The sequence below is a fragment of the Strix aluco genome, chromosome 4, assembly GCF_031877795.1.
Source record: "Strix aluco isolate bStrAlu1 chromosome 4, bStrAlu1.hap1, whole genome shotgun sequence".
Lineage (NCBI taxonomy): Eukaryota > Metazoa > Chordata > Aves > Strigiformes > Strigidae > Strix > Strix aluco.
The window spans coordinates 103,352,832-103,375,347 of record NC_133934.1 but is presented as its reverse complement, the minus strand read 5'-3'; the positions used below and the strand labels follow the sequence as shown (position 1 = coordinate 103,375,347).

At 44.5% G+C, this 22,516-nt stretch overlaps 1 protein-coding gene across 4 annotated transcripts in view; it reads left to right on the top strand.

Annotated features, from left to right (window-relative positions):
* Window positions 1-17,087: 17,087 nt before the first annotated feature.
* The window catches only part of BAZ1A (bromodomain adjacent to zinc finger domain 1A), a 65,082-nt gene continuing 59,653 nt past the window's right edge, over window positions 17,088-22,516 (top strand). For 2 of the 4 annotated variants that reach the window (XM_074824609.1, XM_074824606.1), the window contains exons 1-2: window positions 17,088-17,188; window positions 17,878-18,027. In XM_074824609.1, the coding sequence (XP_074680710.1) occupies window positions 17,915-18,027 (113 nt within the window). In that variant the 5' untranslated portion in view covers window positions 17,088-17,188; window positions 17,878-17,914. Of the gene's footprint in view, window positions 17,189-17,293; window positions 17,466-17,593; window positions 18,028-22,516 lie in introns of those variants that run through there. The other 2 variants (XM_074824608.1, XM_074824607.1) reach the window with 2 other exon arrangements.

Here is a 22,516-nt window from a genome sequence, read left to right as displayed (position 1 = left end):
CATTGCTTTGAATAACATCTTGAAAATCATTCTATGATGTCTGGAATTCAGTTGCAAAGACTGAATCAGAATTCAGTCACACATTCTGGTCTCTGTTTTACTATACATTTTTTAATTCATAGGCCAGTCTGAAATGCATTCAGAATTGACTGGAAAGCTTTTGTAGTAAGACCTGAAAATTTCCTTATCATATTTTGTAGGTACCACTGCACTACTTATTTTGATTTGGAAAAGGCCACTTATCTGTATTAAACTGTGAACCCTTTGGACTTTGGATCCTGCTTTTACTGTGACCATCATTTTGGATTGCAGCTTTTATTTTGTAATGAGGGTTTGCCACCTGGTTGAATGAATGACTGAGATGTTGATGCAGAGAAATCCAATTCAGATTCTTCATTACCTGTCTGTTTCCATGGCAAGACATGACTTGAAAACACAATCTAGTCCCTGGAGAAAACAGTGGTTCTCCAAGCACCCTCAAAGCAGGTATTTATAGGCAGGCACTCTCCAGATCTGGGCAGAGGAAATTAAAATAAAACACACACAAATTGACAAACACTTTCCATTCAGTCAGGATTGAAAGAGCGGCCCTGTCTGTAAGGAAAGGTGGTGGTAGATCTTGCCAAACAGTTCTGTCACACATACGGTAGGACAGCCTTGCATAACATGGGCAAGAAGTGTCAAGTCCTGCTGGGGACAAACAAAAGTTACTTGAAAAGTCAGGTCCTGTCTTCCCTGGTACTGATGGGGACAAACAAGTTGCTCCAAAATGAAACTGCGCTAAAAGACAAGGAATCAAAAAGGGGTTTACTTAGCTAGAAAGTACAGTCCTTCACAGGGCTGCAGCTCAGGCTCGTGAGGAGATTTCTGGGGCTGCAGGAGGCTGGCTTCCAAGTTGCCAGTTTAGTAACCCAGAGCAGTCAAGAGGCTGCTCTCTACAAAGCTGACCCCGTTTCCTATGTGATGGCAAGAGCAACAGTCGCATGCCAACATCCACATTTGTGAGGCTTGAGCTTTTCCTGGAAAAGTCACAAATTGCTCTTTGAGGAAGTTGTGTCAGTAGGTACTGAGATGGATGATTTGGATGCTGTATCCACAGTCCATTTGCCAGTGGGTCACAGACCAGAGACCCAGCTGAAGCGGTACCCCGCTTTTGGGAACTTGGCTTCAGCTCTGATTGCTGAAAGTTTATCAAAGCAGATTGTTTCCAATGAAACGCTTCAGCTTGTTTCAGCAGAAAAAGCAAATCTAACAAGCTCCAACCCAGGGTTCTGTCCTCTGAGCATAAAACATATGTGGAATAGGTGGAGAAGATTTAGGTAACGTCTCAGACATGCTTTTCTTTTTATCTACAGCAAAACTTTTATTTTATTCCAAAGCATGGCAACAAAGATCGAAAAAACCCATGGTATTGCCTTGCCTTAAGCATGCTGAAGTTTTGTGGCATCTTTAGACTGGATTCTTGGCTTTGGAGACTAGAGAAACCTGAAAGTGTACTGGATATGAAGTCAAAACAGCTTGTTACCCAACATGCTTTCTTCCACAAAGTATTGAAATATTAAGAACACAAGCAAATAACGCTTGGATACAATTCACTCTGTTTGTGTCGAGTTGCATTTGTTTGTCTGAAGCCAAACTGGGTGGATAATTTTGCATTCTTTATCTCAGCAGTGAATTGTGTGGTTCTGAAATTTGAATAAGATAAGATCACAAACAAGTAAAAACATGTGCAGGCTGAAAAATCAATATGTTTCAAAGTAACAGTTGAGAAACAAATTATTCCTGTACTAATACACTGAAAACTAGGTTTAGGGATTCTGGTAGGGCTGGTAGTATTACTAACAGCTAAAGCAGTATTATAAGGAATTTGAGCTGCCTTCATAGTTAGATGTTAATCATGCCATCACCTAGAAATAAGGTACTCAAAAGGCTGATAATGGTAAACTGCAAGATTAGGGATTTTTAAAGGTTCTCAGTCTTTGCATAGGAATTAGATCTTAACAACGGTAGTTCTTTTTAATCACTCATGCTGAGGTCTGCTCTTTCCATTTACCCTGAAATTTTGTAATATTATAGTTGAATTATTCAGAATCGCTACTCTCTTGATATGTTGTTCCTGTTTTTTAGTTCAGGACTCAACGTCATTGTCACCAAAGAGTGGCAGAATTCCTGCTAACTTAATCACATTCAGACCTATACCGTGCCTAACATCAGAAAGCCATTAATAACTAGCTTATACCAACCGAAGTCTGTTCTGTCGGTGATGACACATCTTAAAAATAGTTTCCTCTGAATGAAATCTACATTTCTGAACTGAATTATTACTTGCTGGGAGTCACTCTTTCAGTAACCCTTACGCTTTGCTGAAACAAAACATGCGTTGCCCTTGAGAAACACCTGAATAAGCCATGCCTAATATGATACAATTCAAGAATAATTAAAGGCAGTAACTGAAAGCTGTAGGCTAGCAGCAATATAAAGATTTCATTTGCTACCAGAATCTGACGTTTCTTCTTTCAGTTCCTGCTTCACTTAGAGCATTTAGGAATGGTGTAGGACTCAGACACTCAACTTTTCAAAATGAATCCTCAGAATCCCCAGGCTCTGTGTCTGGTACATAATTCACTAGGACAGAACTAAATATCTCCTGTTTATATTTCTGTCTATATGCTGAAGTCTCCTGAGTGCTGGCTTTGTCTATAAGCAAGCCATGTATGTACCCTAAACGTCTGTGTATTGATAGCACAGAATTCCACAAATTCTCATCACCTCAGCAGACGACTGACTTTTTAAAAAAGTTACACATGCAATAGCAGTCTCATCCTCTCTGCAAGTATTTGTTTGGTCAACAGTATTGTTTAGAGAAATGCTGTGTTAACAGGAAAAGGGACAGGTTGTTGAGTTATGAGGCTGTGGAATGATTGTGGTAAGCAAGACTCGGCAGCTATGAATAGAGCTGTAAACCAGGACAGGTGTCAGTTCAGTCCTTCAACAAAGCCAGAGTGACTCAAGTAGCATGTTGAGACACACCATGCAGAGACTTATCTGCTTAGTTCTATGTAAGAGCACTAAAACAGAAAAAAAAACCAAGGAAAAAAACCACTCAGAAATCAGCAGAACTACATCTTCCCAGTGAGGATCATACTAACAGTGCTTAAGATGGTGTTTGGACTAGAGGCCTCAACTGAGAACATGTGAGAAGCTCCCAGTTCACTTTGTTTTTTTACGAGATGGGGAAGAAGTGCTGATTAAGGCAGCTATGTAGCTTACAAAAGGAAAATCCTCACACATGACGTTCAATGGCAGAGGAAAGAGAAGAAATAAAAGAATGACCTACTTTTCAACCTATTTAACAACGACCGTAAATATTTTTATCCACATACCCCTGAACTTCCAACTTTATGTTCTTGGAAGTTTTTAAACAGCTGTGAAATCACTTGTTACTTGCCAATTACAGTCTAACTTTGAGTAATCAATAACCACAGCCATTCTAGAAGAAAAGCAAGCTGGCAGCTGAGCATACACATTATAAAGGGATGTTTATGACTGGATGATTAAGAGCAGCAGTTGGAAGGGAACAGGTCTGGAAGCAAAGGTAAGGCCAGAGATGGTAAGTGGGACTGGGTCACACAGGACAGAAATGTGTCGTTTGAAAGAAGGTAAAAGCTCTTGTAGTAGTGCTAGGAGCCTCACACACAAATTGTGAAAGGCCACCATCATTTCCAAGGGAGTGGGGCTTTCTAGCCTGGAGAAGCCTGAATGAAACATTAAATCTGGTCAAATGAGGCATTTTTTATTAGAATGTGGCCTGGTCCTGTTCTAGGAAGACTTATGGTGTTGTGAATTGATCCTATCACTTACAGGTCAACAATTTCAAACTCTGTCTTTCCAGTGCATTGCCAACTATTAGCTCCACATCTGGGATCCTTCTAGAGCAGTAGTAGCTTGTTCAGATCCCAGAATTGGTATCCCAGCCCTTCTGAGTTCCCAGTGGTCTTCCACGGCCCTCTTGCTCCTCCAACCCAAGACAGGATGTGCTGTAGCCATCTCCCTGTTTGCTGGGGCAGCAATCCACAACCACATACCCTGGGGGAAGAGAATGCACTCCTGGGGAGAGGCTGTGTAGTAGAGGTAGAAGGAGGTAGCCTCCTGTAAAAGGGAGAAAGGGACCAGCACTCAGAAGAGCAGGAATATCACTCTGAGGGCCTCTTGCCCAAGCCATTCAAAGTTTAGTCCTGTTGTAACAAGTCTATTTTCTACCCCGTGGTAACAGCATTCAGCGTGTGCCATTGATACCTGTGTTAGCACTTTAAACATAATACACTGAAGTCCATCATGTGTTATACTACCAAACTGATGGCTAAAAATCCCACATAAGAGCTATATTCAAAACAAAAATAAAAACACAATGTGGCATTAACAAAATCCAAGTGGAATTCATACAGTAATACAGACATGGTCTTCATTTTTTCTACAAAGTTTAACGTGGGCCTAGCTTGGAACATACCATAATACACATTACCTGTTATGATCAAGAAAACCACTTATGAAAGAGTATCCAATGGCATCTGCCATTACAAGTTACTTAAAAGCGTTCTTAAATACTATAAATATCCCAAGAAACTGTGACTTCTTTCTCCCCTGAAAACTTTTTATAATATCAGAGCAAGCTAACTTTTGAAGTACACTACCGACACTGAGCTGTGTTTCTGATTGATAAGGATGCACTTAAAGTAACACTAGCAATTTATTGTTCCTAATGATCTAAATTATTCTGGAACTAGAAATTCTAGGAAACTGTAACATGCTCAAAGATATTAAAAAAACCCAGCAAGCTGAAAAGGGCAACATTAACAGAAATGTTATAAATCTACTATTTTTTAAATCAGGCAGTAAAAAGCGAGGTGAAATTCACCTTACACAGGTAATATTTATATAACACTTTCCTTGCAGAATGTCAGAATAGGCAGTCAGCTGAATCATTTGGTGCATAATCTTTTTTTTATCTTTTCATAAGACAAAGTTCACATGAAGTGATAAGGAGATGGAACTAATTAGGAGAAGGTGAGTGCTGAAATGATCAAAAGAGTTTTCAAACAGGTACCCGTGTTACCTTTTAATTTTTTGCTGTCATGTGTTCATCACTGTCACTGCCTGACCTTCCAAAATATGGTACTTACGAAAATCCTTCTCTGAAACAGGGTTTCATGCACCTGCAGAAACAGGACAGAACATGATAATCATTTATGCCAGTGAAGCAGCTTTAAATGGGCTGAAATCAGCATCTTTCTCAGGTGTCCTTGTTCTGTTCCCTTCTCAGTCAAACCTGGAAAGAGACTAGCCCACGTCTGGAGAAACTTTGCTGTCATTTCGTTTTGCTAAGCAAGCCCTGTAGGTTTATGGTGTCTCTAGATAAGGGGTTTTATGTGTTACCTACTACACTTTAAATGAGTATGAACCTATCTCTGTGCTGCTTAGGCTGCTTACCGTACTGGCAACCAAACTAGTTTAGTTTGAGGGTGTGAAGTCCTCTTTTCCTCATAACTGGCATCACCTATCTCTTGGATGCACATTGAGTGTTCCTCCCACTAAACATCTAATTGTCATAAAAGGGGAAAATAACATTTTCTTCCTGGCTTTAGAAGTTATTATTGGAATCTTTGAATTAGTGCATTTATCAGGAGGACAAAGGGGTAGTACCAGCTTTAGCCCTTCCTCTAAAGTCTTTGTAAATAAACAGACAGTAAGCAATTTCTTGTTCCCAAATCCTGTGCTTGGCCCTCAGGCCCATTCAATGCCCTAAAGGGCTCTTTCTCTCTCCTTTCTTCTTCCTTCTCACACAGTGTAATACCCAGTCAGCCCCAGGATTTGTAGCTAGTTGTAAAAGGGCAAAGGTTTTACATGACTCTAGGCAACAGGAACACAAAAACAGAATTTCCGTCCCCTTGCTCTAGGCAACTGCTAGACAGAGGGTTGGTTTTCTGTTCTGTTCTGTTCTGTTCTGTTTTGGGATTTTTTTGCTCCTGGAGGCAGTGCCTGTGCTCTTAATTCATTCACATCAACCTGGGGAAATCAAACATACTGCCTGGACTACTTCTTGCTCGGGCCTTCGGATTCAACCCATTGCTTTGGGTAGCTGCTACCTCAATGTTTCCAGAGTTATCGCTGTACAAAGACACATCTCTCAGAGCGCCCTCCAGTTAGCCTGAAAGAAGAGCCAGTAGGGCAGTCAGCTGTATAAATCAAGTATATGACTGTCAGCAGATTAAAGCCTTTTGATGTTGATTATTAACAGTTTTCAACATTGTAAAATGTTGACTCTTTTTTATTACTCCACAAATTCTCACTACTTCCTCACCAGACAGAAGCTTGAGAGCACATTTGTATAAAACAGGCAACAGGAACTCTAAAATGATACTTTGGATGATTCACTAGAGATCAAGGAAAAGCAAACATGCCCAAACCATATCAGTTGACATTAAAAAATAATATTTTCTCAATGCTGATTCTACCCTATCTCCAAAGATGAAGAATAAGAAAAAAAAAAAAAAAAAAGGAAGTACAGTGAACATTTTGTTTAACTATCTTGGGGTTTGTTTTGTTGTTTAAAGAATTAATCAGCTGCTCCCAGCCCAGGGGAGCGCTCCCAGGGCAGAGAAGCACTGCAGAGCGGGTACATGCTGCCCATGCCATTGGTTTCTTTGCATGTGTTCTGGGAGTTAGAATTCAGAGGTGGGGAAGTGTAGGCTGTCTCAGTTGGTCTATGCCCTTCAGACCTGTTCCTGGAGAAGTGAAAATAGTTATGGCTGGGGCAGTTAAGCTGGCTCTAGACCTGTTTTGAACTACTGGAGCAGAGCCAAGGACCTGGCTCAACTGATAGATTTTGTTTTCAAGTTGCATAAGTGCAAGTAACCTGCAAGACTTCATTATTTTTTTAGCACAATGGTTAAGTTCAGATAGGATTATTTAAACAGCAACTACAATAGGACCCATGTAAGCAGCATTTTTCACTTTACCTTAATCGCCCTCCCAGGTGCTGCATCCTTGCTTGTAGGCCTTTGGGTTCTGATCTTACAGCTGCTCAAGTGTTTTGACACGCTGAACACTGCTGAATCTTTAAAGATCCTGCCCAAGAGGGGTTTGTGTGTCTGTGTATTCACTTACTCCTTCAGAAAAATTGCAGATCATATTCATCTATATTATTTTTATTAGGAAAAAATAATCAGGTTTCATAATGAATGAAAGAGTAATTTTAGTATGTGGAACTTACAGGGGTAACATTCCCTTCTTCTGGATACTTTTTCGTCTTACTGCTCACTCTATCTTTAATTTCTTTAGAAGTTCAACCACACTAATGAGCTTTTCCTCTCACAGACCTTTTGCAAAGGCTTTAGAACAGATGTGTATAGGGGAAAATGCTTATGTCCTGAAATACATGGCTATTGACTGTCAAAATAATTAATAAATTACATTTAAGTGTAAAGAAAACAGTGTGTAAGTCAGATAATAGGGCTGGACTTTTAGCTTTATACTGCTATAGGAGGAAAGCATGCTATGTCAGGTTATTTCAGATACTTCAAGGCAAATCCCCCTTTAGTGGGACAAACATATACTTCATCAGTCATCTAATACTGGATTAAGCAGAGTTCCTACACAGGAAAACTCCAGACAAAAGGAACTTCACTCCCAATGATGCTAAAACTAGTCTATGCACAAAGCTTGCACTGGCTCATCTAGAGTATTTTTTACACCTACTTAACTAAGTACCTTTCAGACCGTTAAGGTTTATACCTTGTTTCTCAGTATGTCCACCTGACAGTTCACAACACGGCAGCTAAACTGATGCAAAATAACTCTAGTTAAACTAGTTCATGGTCTGGTCTGCATGCAAAGCTCATGATACATCTAAGAGTAGGATTTAGGAGTAGACTGTAAAAAAAAGGAGGAGTCAGGGAAGTTCCCTCCTGCATTCCCTAATGCCAAAGTGTAACAATTTACAGAGGCTTTTATCCTTCCCTAAGTCCTTATGAATAATAAAGGGACAGAAGGGACAGACTTAATTTTACAAAACAGGATGGTCACATGCGTAAGGTCTACACACCATGGAAATATGAAAGACTAGTTACATAGATTAATTGTTTTAACTGAAGAAAAAGTCCAAAGTATTCCCAGCAGCATTTTGTTGTTTGACCCCCACTGGAACTGATTACGTTTTATGACTCTCAGCAGAAGGACCTCTTAACTTCTGAGAGGTTTTATACACACCGTGCACCGATGCCGAGCACTGGACGTGATCTGGCTGGTGTATGAGGCACAGCGCAGCTTACAGCACCGAACCCAGTGCCGCTTCTTCACCGCTGACTAAAGGGGAGCCCAAACCCAGTGCCTGTAAGCCACATGCTTCAAAGCTTTCACGTGGCTTGGAGCCAAAAGACACTTCCTACCCAAATTCGGCAAAGGCCTAAAAGGTGGACAGGGCCGTGGCCTCCCGTGGGCTGTCAGTGCATGACTGTTGTGCTGGGGCCAGCACCAGCCCCGGCGCTTGCCCCAGCTTCTAACCCGCCATCTGGAGACAGCCGCTGGACGCGTGGAGGAGGTCGCGGCGATGGACTGCGCGGCCCTTCCCCGGCAGCCGCATCCCGGAGCCTTCCTCCTGGGGCGGCCCGCCTGGGGCGCGGCGACCTTCAGCCTCCCGCGCACCCCCTGGCAGACGGGTCGGACGAACGGCGAGGGCTTTCCCTAGACCCGTCCCCTCCCGCCGACGCTCGCCTCCTCGGCCTGCTGCGGTTACGCTTTAACCAGCCAGCCGTCCCAGCTACCGGCGAGGCCGCGGAGGCTCCGCCCGCCACGGGGCCGCCCCCAGTGAGGGGCCGTCGGGGTGACCCTGCCCACGCGGGGACCCCCAGCGCGGGCGGCGGCGCCCACCGCCCACCGCCCCGCCAGGGGGCGCCCCGGCCGGGCCGCCTGCCCGCGCTGTGCGCCCCGGCCCCGGCTCCAGGCCCGGCCCCGGGTCGCAGGGCCCCGCCGCGGACTCGCAGGGCCCGCGGCCGGGCAGCTGGCAGGGCAGTAGTGCGGGGGGCGAAGAGCCTCGGGCAGCGGCCTGCCCTGCCAGCCTGGCCTCCTCCCCGCTGCCCACCGCACAGACGCGCACCGCGCTGGCAGCTCGAGGGACTCTTGGTGGATGGGCGTCCCCGTCCCGCACCAAGGCCAAACCGCTCATGGTTTAGGCAGGCGTGAGGGGGCACGAAAACAGCCAGACGGCCAGCGCTTCCTCAGGGAAGCCATGAGCTGCACGTGGAAGCTCCCTCCGCTGCATGCTGCCCCAGCTGTTAAAAACCGGCTGGTGTAGAAGCAGCTCCAGCCTCCTCCACACTCATCAGAAAACATGTAATTCCTGAAAGTGTTTTTCTTCCAGATCCCACAGTTACCGCCGAACTCTGTCCAAGTCCCACTGACAGGCCAGCCTGCAGAGCTGGTGCCCGCCGGGGTGGCAGCATCGGCCTAACGCTGAGATACAAATTGACAGCAGTGGAGAAAACTTCTCTGGCAGCATTCACTTATTAACACAGTGGGACCGAGCTTTGCCAGCCAGAAGAGCTCTGCTTCTATTTGCTTCTGCAAAGTTGTTTGGAAAGTCACAGCTTTTTGTAACCAGGTTTTATGTGAACATTAAGAAGAATTCGTATGTGTTGGCCTCAGAGATGGGCTGTAGTCACAGGCTGTTGTGGAACTCATCGAGAATCCAGCCATCGGTACAGAGCCGAGCTCTGTTTCCTGGCATACCTTTCCCTTTCCTCCTCCTGATTTTTATGACAAATGGTACTTCTGCCAGGAGATTCCTTCAGACTGTGTGAATGAAGTATTATTTGGATGGGGGGGGAAGTGTTTTATTTCAACTTATGTCAGCTGTTAAACATTTTTATCCAAGCATGTGCGCATGCAATATGCACACATATTAGATAGTGCTGAGGTTGTAACTCCTTTTGCTGCTAAACTCTCAGTTGCACAACAGGCAAGAAATGGAGAATTGAGGTCATGTGTGTGCCTATATGGTTAAAAACCTATCTACGAAGCAGGAAATTCTCTCCCTGAACTTTAATTTTGTCACAGAGGCACAACACACCCACTCGCAGACATAAGAAAACAAAAATCAAGGTAGTTCAGGGCAGTGATGGGAAGGTATGGGCATTTTTAAACCTGATCTGACCTTTTAAACCTTTCTCCTTGGTACTACTTTAGTGGGGGTACTTACTGAGATAAGGTATAAAAGAACTGTCTTGCACACTTTCTCCTTTTTCTCATTATTAGCTGCATTTTTGTCACTGGACCTCAGATGAGTCAGTGGTACTGCGTGTAACTGAAAGGTTTTTTTAAAGGAGGGGTCTAACCCATTGCATCCACTAGGGACTAGGCAGAGCTATAGGTGGCCTTTTTTTTGCCCTAAAGGAGGCTTGCAGTTAAAAGTAACTTTCTGATTCCTGGGGGACAATGGGATGGTCAGTATGCTGTTTTAAGTGTTACTGTCTCTGTAAACCTGGATTTACATACAATTTTTTATGACATTCTGTAATTAAGATAAGTAGGGTGCAAACATTTAGCCTGAGATATTTGTACCAATTCAACCTTAAACATGGGTACATTTAGAGATGCATAACAATAAATTGCATCACTAGAAAGTGTTCCTAGAGAACAATAAACTATGTGGATATAAGCATTTTTTACAACATTATATCTACGTCCACGCTGTGGGGTTGTACTGAATGAGAACTCAGGTACTATGACTTCCATGTGTGAAGGCGGTCTTAGGATTGTAAAGTCTAGCCTTTGCTTTTTGTTTAGGAACTTCTTGGATGACTGGAAATGACAACTGAAATAATTTTCAGTTCTCAATTCACAAGTTACTGAATCTTTAACAATTTCATTCTATCAATTGTTGTGCTAAATTGGTATCAGTACCAAAAGGTTTACATTTTCTTCCTTGCTTTGAATGCTTGGCAACTGTACAGTAACAATCCTACTAACTTTCCAGCTGTCCTAAGTATTCCAAAGCCAGCAAGACCAAAGCACACACTGGATTTACCACCTTTTAAGTGGTTTTTCCTTTAGTTCTGCTCTACATGCATGCTTCATATATACCAAACACATTTATGAGTGCCTGGCTTTTATGAAATGTAGAAATTCTGTCAGTATCTCACTTTCTCTTGGGTGTCAGGCCCCAACATACGCATTGTGGGACAGCAGTGTCCACCTAATACATGCTTGTCCCTGGATCTGTGGGAGGAGGGAGAATGATTGTGTAGGCTGTGCTGCAGGACCTCTCCTTTCGGAGGATCTCCCTTGAGCATAGTGTTCCGCTAAGGAACATATTCTGCGGCCATGACATAGTATGGTGGGCTCCCCTCCAGCTTTAGGATGCAGCACACCAGGCTTGGATCACTCTGCCAGCACCCTGTTAATACAAGCAGTTATGAAAAAGCAGTGTCCTGCAAAAGCATGAAATCAAAACTGCGGCTTATTTTGTACCCAGAGCATGCTACCGCTTTACTCCAGCCCTTGTCTACCTGGGCTGCAGTGGTGGCCAGAGTCTAAGCATGTGCAGGAGCATCGTGATGGGGCTGTTCCACCTGCACACACCATGACTCGCCCGTGTGTTGTTAAGTGGGGAGACACCCAGAGTCCCCATCGAGCCAGCTACTGGCTTCTTCAGTTCTGCTCTTATTTGGCATCTACCATTGGAATAGTGCCTACGCAGTTCATCTCTTTGCCTTATCCTTCCTAAAGCCCTCTACGAGAGATGAGTAGCAGGACAGCAGAAAATTAGGTGGGGGCCAAAGGAGGCTCATATTAAATGGATAAATAAGGCAGAATACTAGTCACAGTCGTGAGCCATTGCATTTGTGGAATGAATGACTCTATGAAAATCCAACATAGTCTGTATTTGAGCAGAATTATATGTTTCAGATTGGCTCATCACTGTAATCAATGACTAAGTAACCCAGATCAGCTACTGAACCAACTTCTCTTCATGTGCTCCTCAACAGAAACTGCACTGCCTGGGATCTCTTTCAATATGCAAGGAGGTTTGTCTAATCTCAGTATTACTGAAAAAAGTTAGGACTGTATAGTCATATAACAAAATCATAAAGTAACATCCTTGAAATTGTTGGTTCTGCTCATCAACTGGACAGAGGTGTTCAATATAAGTAATTCAAATAAGATGAATGCAAACTTAGTAAATGGTACCTAGTAATATGCAGTTTGAAAGTTCTCAGTCTTAAATTTGACTGCATGAAGAATACCTTATCAATTCAGATCCGGGTTTCAAGCAGGCTGATGCAGGATATTTAAATCTATTGTAAAATGCCATACATCACTCGAGTAGTGACAATGTGCACATGTAGCAAAAGATAGTAAATTCACCCATCTTTCATTCAAAATCATTCATCAGTCACCACTCATTCTAAATACTGGTTAGCAATGAGAAATTCAGTGTATTTTAGTGTCAGAAAATTACAGTAGTGTCAATATTCTGTATCCTGTGCACTACAACTGTAAGAAAGAAAATGCAGTACCAATCCTCTCAGAATTTAAGCTGGTTTCAGAGACACTATTAGGAAATGAATAGTGGTTTCACAACATCATTTTATCGTTTTGTAATCAGGTTAGAGGCCAATCATACATGGTCATTGCTGCAAAGTAGATGAGGTCAGAGTTCCCACTTGTATAAGGTTATCAGCTTAAATACCTTTAAGAGCCTTTTCTGAGAGGGAAAAAATAGGATATGATTAAAGTGAACTTTAAAGGAACATATCTCTTAATTTCTGGAGCTGCATGGAAATTAAAGATGCAATGTCCGTTAAAAGCAGTGAAAACTGTATGTCTAAATACTATTAAACTGTGAAAAAAAATGAAGATGGAATGCCTTTCTGTGGAATGACTCTGATGATATAAGAAACATCTCAGTGCTCCCCAAGGGCTTTGCTGAGGGATGGGCCTTGCTCTGTTGGGTGTTAATTAACCTTAGCAATAGGCAGAGCAGACTCCGGCCATGACTTACTGCCCTCCATGATAGCAACAGACCCAAAAATTGTGCCTGTATTTGCAACTGTGGAATGACTGTTAAGAAACTACCAGAAAATGTGACTATACCAAAAATTCACTGACCACAGGGATTGATTCTTTACCTTTATTTGTGACTCACATGAAAGCAACAAGTGTTGAATGCATCCAGCAATTGCAGAATAAGGAACCTCCTAACCTTGTGATTACAGAACTGCTTTAAAAGCATGTTGAAATACAACTGAGCTAGAATGAAAGAAAAATGAAATGTGTTGTGAAAAATCATCTGCGTATCTCTTCCTTTTTTTTTTTTTTTTTTACTGAGGTATGTTATTTATAAGTGAGTATGTTATTAAAAACTGAGCATAGCGCTTTACAGCCAGTAAAAGACAATAGACCAAATGTTACTGTTACCCACAGCTGGAGTGGATTGATAAAACCAGCACATTGTCTTTGCTCACATAGTTTAAAGTCTAAATAAAGATACGTGATCAAAAGAGTAAATTGGCTCAGCAAGGTGGTGGAGAAAGGGCAAAAGGTGAAAAAAAGCTATATCAGTAAGCTATAAAATGCATAATCAGATAAATAAAGTGTTTTGCTGGATACTGTAAGCTTTAAAAAAGTGATCTACAGTTTGTTTGCAGTACGGAAATGAAGGATTTTCAAAACAGCATTTGGAAAGAAAAAGGATGATACTATCCCCCAAAAATCTACTCAGTGAATTAAAATGAGTCAATGCTCACATATATATTATACTTCTCCTTTTTTACGTGCTCCAGTCAACTGAGAAAAAGGTAGAGATTATTGATGTATGTCATTTGACTGAACCACACACTAGCAATCCATCATTTAGACAAATAAGTGCATTTTTTCACATTATCTTTTCAACCATATGTTTTTTACAAAAATTAGAGTTGAGAACCTAGCATGCCATTCAAAGTCCAAGGAAGTTCTTTATGAAGAAATCCAATGAATTTTTTCTGACTTCAGCCAAACCCTGAGAGAACAAAGTTGCAACTTTGGGGAAAAAAAATAAAAACAAAAAGGCAAGCAAGCAAGTGGCTAAACATACTCTACAGAAAAAACTCTCCCAATTGCATAATAATACAGGTAAAACTGAGTAAAATTTTTGCTTTTGCATGGTTCCGAGGATATGATTTGGCTAAACATTAGTTATTCCAGTATAAAGTTAGGTGTGAATTTAAAGTAATTCCATGTACTCTACTTGTTCCAGAATAACAATAGTCACATGTGGAATTATGTGGTAATGGATATAGCTGAATAGGTATTTTGGAATATCTGAATATATATTTTGGAGTATCTTTGTGTAAAGTAGTTCTTGGTGGTTTAAAGACAGGATAGGACAAGGAAAGAAATCTGTGATAAATAGGGAGCAAGTGAAAAGAAATAAAAAATTTGCAAATTGTGGGGAACTTTGAAGGAGCAGCTGGGGGGCTGCCCCAAGCCTGGACCGACACTGTGCCTAGGAAATTGTTCTACCCTTGTAAGCATATAGAACAAGTATTTTATAAGATTGTATGTTCCCAATGCAACTATTTTTAAAGTTCTGTGAATGAGAACTGCACCTCCCTGGCTAGGGAACTCCGTTTAGTATGGCTGTTAGTATATAAGTCATCTCTTAAAAAGAAAGCAGCTTCTTTCTTGCCGCTTTGTGGCAAAATCCAGATCAACAACCCCACTGAAGGTCATCAATAATCCCATTCTTGTATCTTGAATCAAAACTATACTTTCAGTGATGTGTTAAAAAACCCAAAATATTGCAAAAATTAAACACAGTGTAAAAATACAATAAATATTCCCATGGAAGGAAAGTAACTTTTTTCTTATTTATCAGAATTCATTTCCACTGAATTCTCAACGCCCACTTAGTAGGCATTAGCTGGTGCCATAAAAAATTGTTCTAGTTCCTGCTGACCTTACTGGGAGCAGAACCAGAGCCTGGATTCATGGATTTTAAAGAACAGAGCTGGATTCAGAGGTGAAAACTAAATGAACTGCTCCTCTGTATCCTAAGAACATGAAAAGACAGTGCAACCCTACTACTCAGTGAGGATCTGCTCACTGGAAAATCACTGAGGGAATAATGAGGGGGGAAGAACAAGAGGAGGAGGAAAAGGTGAGAAGAAAAGAGAAAGAGGGCGAGAGAGAGCAAAAAGGAAAAGGGAATTTGCTTTTGATGTCACAGTTCTATCAACTCATGCATTTTTCATGGGTGCTAAAATAATGCTGTGCTGACAATCCAAGCATGAAAAAAATCAGCCAAGTTCCCAAACATCATGATACTGGCTTAAAGATAATGAGATCTGCAAAAATTCAAAACTCAAAGCTTTTATTTTCCTTCTAATTTGTAAGCCTTTCGGGTTCGCATATTCAAGCTTGTCTCTCAAAGTTGAGATTTAGAAATGTAATTATTTTTAAGGGGACCTGAGGTTCCAATTTAATCACATCTGCTGAAGAGCTAGAGCTTAAAACAAAGCTAAGTGTTGCAAAAGCTCGCTGTAATCATAAGAGCTGGCAACACTAAATGTCATAACTATGGCATACTGTACAGTTTTGATGCAAAACGAACTAGAAATTACCAGATGTTAGATACAAGTGCATTAACTCAAGTTGCATTTGTGCCCTTTACTAGAAAGTAATTAAAAGCTGAAAGTGAAGCCAGCTGGCAAATGAAAATAAACTGGTAGGACTCAGGAGTTAACCTGGTTTGTAGCTCAAGCTTCATATATTGTAAACTTAACTAGAAGAAGCCAGCATTAACATTTCTCAGTACTTTTGATTAAAACCTGGTCACTTTTTAAGGAAAGTAATTCGTGGATTTGATGTAAACATTCTTTTAGGTTTTAGTCACACAGGCTACAGCAGTGCCGATCGTTGCCTTTACTTGCAGAGGTAAAGAAAACCACGTATGCACAGGTGCAGGGCACAGCACGGGACCTTTATTTGCAGGAACAGCATTTTAAGTTGTAAACTTACACTATTTAGGTATCAGCCTTCAGTTATTATTCACCTCAATAGTTCTGTGGAGTTTCTACAGTTATTCTGTAGCTTTTTCATGTAAGTGCTGGACCTTGCAATGATGAACTATAATGGATGTGGACTTTCTGTGGGTTTATGTCTTCAAGCTGGCTAGCACTCTTAAGAACACGATTAAATTAACACCCCAGTTTTAATTACCAAGGGCACTGTAAATGCATTAGTCTAAAAGAAAATGGTGAAAAATTAATACACTAGTAAAACCATGTAGTCACATTTTCGGTGAACTGGAGAAAATTGAGGCAATGTTAAGGGGGCCGCCTACAACTCTTATGCTCGTCTTAATCACATACAATCTCACTTTCAGCAAACTACCATCTATGCTCCTGTGTGCTGACAGCAGCTGCTCCCTGGCTCTTGGGCTGTAACTGAGGGAGAAACGTCTCCGAATTGGGCTGTCAAACGCCGCAGCCGCGGTGGGTCAGCCCCAGGGAAGAGCCCCGCCGGCCCCGCTCGCAGGCAGGTACTGAGGACAGCGGATCGCTCCGGGGCCGAGCGGCTGGGGGTCGCCCAGGGGCCGGTGGTCTCCCAGGGGCCGGTGGTCTCTCAGGGGCTCGGCGGCTCCTCGGCGACGGTTTCGGAAGCGCCGGCAATGCCGGTGGCAGGAGGCTCGGCCGCCCCTCCGCGCCGTGCCGTGCCGCCCGCAGCCCAGCCCAGCCCAGCCCAGCCCAGCCCCGCACGGCCCGGCCCGGCCCGGCCCGGCACAACCGGCAGCACCGCGCAGAAAGAGCCGCCTTCCCCCCCGCGGGCAGCCGGCCTGGGCCCACCCCCCGCACCGGAGATCTCCGGCTGATAATTCAAAAATGGAGGATGCGCCCTCTCAGCCATTAATTAATAATGTAGCTCGCTGTCTTCCTGTGTGACACACGCTGGAAGGCACCGAGCGGCCAATAATGATGTAGGGGAGAGCAGGGGAAGGCTCCTCCCCGCAGCTCTTCCTGATTGAGGGCTTGAAGAAGTAGATCAAAAACTTCCCAGGAGCCGGGGGGGGCAGAGGAAAGGGGAGAAACGCGGCGAGGGGCACCGCGCTTCGCACCGGCCGAGCAGCCAGGGCAGCCTGCGGCCGCACCAGGTGGGCAGGAGGCGAGGGAGCCCCCCGGAGCCCCTCGCTCTGGCAGGCCGGAGGGCTGCAGGGCGGGCGCGCGGGCAGCCCCCGCACCGTCCCGCAGCGGCGGAGCCGGCGGCGACCGGGCCGGGCAGCGCGAGGACGCCCGTTAGGCAACGTCCCGGCAGAGGGGACGGAGGGAGAGAAGTGGTCGGCGCTGCCCCTCCTGGGTGTTTGCTTGGCGGGGAGGAGGAGGCGGAGGCGGCGGGGGAGTGGAAGTTGGTGTCCGGCCCGGCGTGTGTAGGTCAGAGGCGGGGGAAGGGGTGACCCGGGGGCAGGGGAGCCGGAGAAGACAAAGCGCGGCGGCGGCGGCCGGGGTATCCCCGAGCCGAGCACGTTGCGCGGCTGGGGCGGGGGGCGCCGCCTCCGCCCGCCGCTCGGCGTCATGGCCCCATTGTGAGGCAGAGGGAGGCGGAGGCGGGAGGAAGGATCCGCCGCTCGCTCCGCGCGCAGTCCCAGGCAGGCAGCGGCGTGTCAGGCACACAAAAGGCCGCCGCGCCGCCGCCGCCGCCGCCGGCGCTTTCTCCCGCTCCTTCTCCGGCTCCCCCGGGGGGAGGGACACGCCGGGCCCGCTCCCTCCTCCCCGGGCCGGGGGGCGCCGCTGCCCGCACTCACCCCCTCCGTATTTTATTTTATTTTTTCCTCTCCCCTCGAAGCGGGTCCCGGGGCAGGAAGAGAGCGCGGAGCGGGGCGATGCCGTTGCTGCACCGAAAGCCCTTCGTGAGGGAGAAGCCCCCCGCCGACCTTCGGCCGGACGAGCGCGTATTCTACTGCAGGGTCACTAACGAGATCTTCAGGGACTACGAGTAAGAGACAAGCCCCGTGTCTGTGTCCGTGTGTCCGTCCTCCCCCCCCCCCCCCCCCCAGCGGCGGGCGGGGAGCGGTTTAACCCCCGAACGGCTGACACCTGGGCGGGCGGGTAGGGGAGGGGATTCCCCGGCAGCGCCGCGGGGAGCCCTGCCGGGGGGGGGGGGGGGGCGCGGCTGGCGCCGAGCCTGTGCCCTCCCGAGGGGGGTGGGGGGAGAGGGCGGATCTCTCGCCCGGGCAGGGGGAATCCCTGCCCCTCCTCGGCCGGGGTAGCCCGTGGCCCCCTCCCGTCGCGGGGAAGGAGGGGACCCGGCTCCTTCTCCCCCCACCCCCCCGCGGTATGGCCCCTGTGCCCCTGCCCTCGCCGGGGAAGTGAAAGTTGCGCGTGTGGGAGGCGGCGGGCGGTAACGGCCGTCTGCCGGGCCCGGGCTCTCCCCCGCCCCGCCGGCAGCCGCGTGTTGGCGGCGGACGGCGCTAGGCCGCCGCGGAAGGGGCCGCGCCGGGCCCGGGTTCCGCGGGGCAGCGGGGCCGTCCGCCCGGCAGCGGGGCCGCCCGCTCTATTGTTGTGGTAGCGGCCGGCCGGGGGTCTCGGCTCCCCGGCCCGGCCCGGCTGCCCAGCCGGCTCCCGCCGCCGTTAACCCCTCGCTGACGGCCCTCCGCCGGGCCGGGGTGCCGGGGCCACCGCGCCGCCCAGGGCCGCGCTCGCCCCGCCCCGCGGGGAGCCGCCGGCTGACCCGGTTGGAAATGGCTGGCGGGCCCTGCCAACCGGCACGGCACGGCACGGCCCGGGGGCCGTTGCACCTGCCCGACGGGGCCCGGGTCCCGCAGCCGTCGCCCTCCCTTCCCGGCCGGGCGGCCCCGCCAGGGGTTAAACCCGGCCTGAAACCGAGCGGGCACACCTGTCCCCTCAGGAGCTCTCTTTCTCCTGAAGATTTTGCCCTTCTTTCCGTCCCTTTCTCTTTCTTTTTTTTTTTTCCCTTTTTTTTTTTTTTTTTTCCTTCACCATGTGTAGAAAAGACCAACGGTAATCGTGAAATTGTTCTTAACCGTTGAAGCCGTATTGCACGGGTAGTCCCGAACTTGCTGCTGCTTACTTTTTCGCTTGTAAGAACAATGAACAGAAAGTATTTAGAGAGACGTTTTTCAAAAGCCGATAAATACTTGTGTTTTCACCCCCAGTCTGATCCGGCACCATCCCCGCCTACAAAAAGGGTTTTGCATCCAAACTCTTTTTTTTTTTTTTTTAAAAGACATGCAGACTAATGAGATTAAATCTGAAATACTTTTCATTTGCAGCATATGAAATTAGAGCACACCTAGATCTTTTTCGTGTTTAGACTTGTTTTTCTTACTCAAATACACTTCGCGTAATAAAATTTTAAAGCAGTTGGATTAAGTAACTTTGGAGGGTAATGCCTTACTGTTTCCTGGACGATATACTTTGGGGGAACATGGGGGTTGTTGAATATTTTGTTGGAAGTTTTGCAAGGAGTGTTTTCATTATAGGGCGTATAATAACCTAACAAGCAAGAGCTGACAGCCTCCTGTTTCTGTAGGAATTAAGTCCCCCTCCCCCAGCTTCCAATATTTTGAAAGCTGCTTTTCTGGTTACAATTAGTATTATCACATAATTAGATGACTCTCCTGTATTTGTTGACACTGCACTGAAATATGTTTCAGGTACATGTAGTTTTGCTAAAATTTCAGCATGAAAAGTATCCTTTGAAAGCATCTTTCTGCTTTCAAAGAGTTTGGTGAATATTTTAAGTACTCTGACAGACTTACACTGCAAAGATGTCACTAAGAAAAAGTATGAAAGACCAAATTCCATATTTAACCAAAGTTCACAAATTAAGGGATAAATTTAGACTTCTGTTCACACAGGCGATCCCTAGAAATGTCAGTGGGTGGTTAGTTTAGAGGTCAGGGCTTAGAATATGGTATTTGGGAAAACTCTGCTACGCTTGGTTTTTGTGAATGTGGGGTGGGGGTGGCTTTAGTGTGTGTGTGTGAGGTTTTTTTAATTCTCTTCTGGCTTTTTTGTTAGGTGGGGTAAAATTTGTGCTTTGGATTAAAAAGTTTAGGGTGTTTTTGTTTTTTACTTAGCAAGATATCCTGGCACGGATGAGTAAGTTTAGATTGTTAGTTGTTTGTGGCCTAATCTACTGGAGATCATAGGGTCATCTTTCAGCAAGTTTTAAAGATGCTGATCCTTGTCTCTGCTGGTTGCAAAGTGATGCTTCAAATAGCTAATGTCTTCTGAAAACAACATTGCCCATTTTTTTTGCCTAAGCAAGGGCAATTAGATTAATAGGGATAGGGAGGACCCACTCTTTAAAAATTGTATTAGCTGTTTCATGAAAGAAAACCATTGTCTAAATCAGGCTTTTCTGAATCTACTTTTGCAATAGCAACTTGAGTTTTTTGAGGGGTATTAAATTAAAAATTATAGAGTCTGAATAGATCAAGTGAGCTGTATAGATATATATGGTAATCTGAATTCACCCCCTTCCTCAACTATATGAATGCTTTTAATTACTACAAATGGTTAAGACTTAAGTTGTTCTCTTGTTTGTTTTTTGTTGTTGGTTGAGGTTTGGTTTGGTTTTTTACAGTGCACAAACTCAGTGTTGAAAAGCTGCTTTCATGCCCATGGCAGCTTTAGTAGAGATGAACACAAATCATACATTAGTGTTACTCTTCTCTATATAAGAAATCATTATGCTAATACAAGGAGAATTTGGCAAGACTTGTATTTTGTAAAGTGGCTTTCCCGTTAAGAATGTATTTCCTTTTTAATCTGAAATACCATCGCATAATTTTGTAACCCTTTAAAGGGGGGTGCAGTGAGGTGGCAGTGTTCACATGTATTTATCAGGAGTAACACGAACTGGGGGGAACTGATGTTCTTCATGCTTGGTTGTAGTCCTGGTTAGAGGGACAGACCAACAAAAGAGTCTCTGGATCTGTTGCAGAAGCTGGAAAAGAAAGTACAGGGGTGTACAAGATGCATGGGATGCATGAGAAACACATTAAACCAGTGGAGTATTGCCACCAGTCTTTGACACCTTGTCTGGGAAAGCTAATAGCTGATCTAGATGTGCAGTGAAAGCTACTGTTAAAAGTCTGGGAAGCCTTGCTTGTGAAGACAGCCTGAAAAAGAAATCAATGACTAGTGTAGATACAGTGGTAGGAATGTTCCTTGTTCTAAAACATGGTGGTGGGGGGGGAAAGAGCAGCTTTGCATCTTCAAAATTTACCAAAACTTTTCAGTAGATTGGCCTGTGGAATTCTTCGTTAGAGTCAGAGAGATCTGTTCAAAAGGCTGTTTAAAGTGTTCTTCATTAAATTAGGTGGATTTCTCTGTTTTATTGAAGAGAAACTTGTAACTTGAAATACATTCCTTAATGCATAATCAACCTGTAAATATTAAGGAATAAATGTATCTTTCTCAGTTTTTCTGGTTTGTTTGGTTCTTTTGTGCATTATTTTGTAGTAGTATTATTTTGACCAGTTCTGGAGACAAGGCAGAGTACCAGAATGCTTTTGTGATTCTGAATGTCGGAGTTGGTCTTCTCTGATTACCCTCCTACCACAGACTAAATAGATTATATATTAGAGGCTCATAGAGGCTTCAGGAGTAAAAATAACAATTACTACAAATTAGCCATTCCATAGATTTATTTTTTCTGCTTTTTCCTCTTTCTTAAATTTCACTTACTTAACGTGACTTTCTCATATTTTACATTCTCTGATATATAATTAATCTGTTTAAAAAAAGAACACCCCCCCATCTTTTTTTAATATATGCTAAGAAAATGAATGAAAGTAAATGATTGGAAGTGAACATGTTCTTGAAACACACTAAAAATACAGTAGGTCTTGGACTCAAGGGGAATACTTGGTTAGTTCAAACAAAAGGTATCTGTCATTTCTAGGCTGGATTTTTATATCCATTGCAAGTGCAGTCAGCACAGAGATTGCAAGTAATTTATTTCTTAGCGTCTGTTAATGAACTGCCTCCTATCAAATACTTACCAAGTAGCAGTATTAAACTACTTCTCAGTGATTTCCCAATAATTTTGCCATTTTCCTTACCTTGCATAGAAAACTAACTATATAATGTAAATGAAAAAAGACATCCAGCTGAGAAGTCAGCCTTAATTACTACTACAAAGACAACTTGGGTTTTCGTCCCTGCTCCTTGAGTAGTTGAGCTGATGTGGACATCTTCACCAGGGTGCTGCAGTCCCGTTTGACTTCTCAGGGGCAGATGGGATCATGCAAGTGAGCTTTGTGGACATGTTTTGTATGAACTTCCTTCTCCATGTTGTCAAGAGTTACAGAGATCTTGAACCAGTGACTGTAGAACAGAAGACTGTAATACCCTAGATAAAGATGTAGATAAGGCTTTAAATGTGACATAGCAGCAGATGTCCTTGCTGTTGTGAATTTTAAGTGGAATGTAGAATATGATAAAGTGTATTA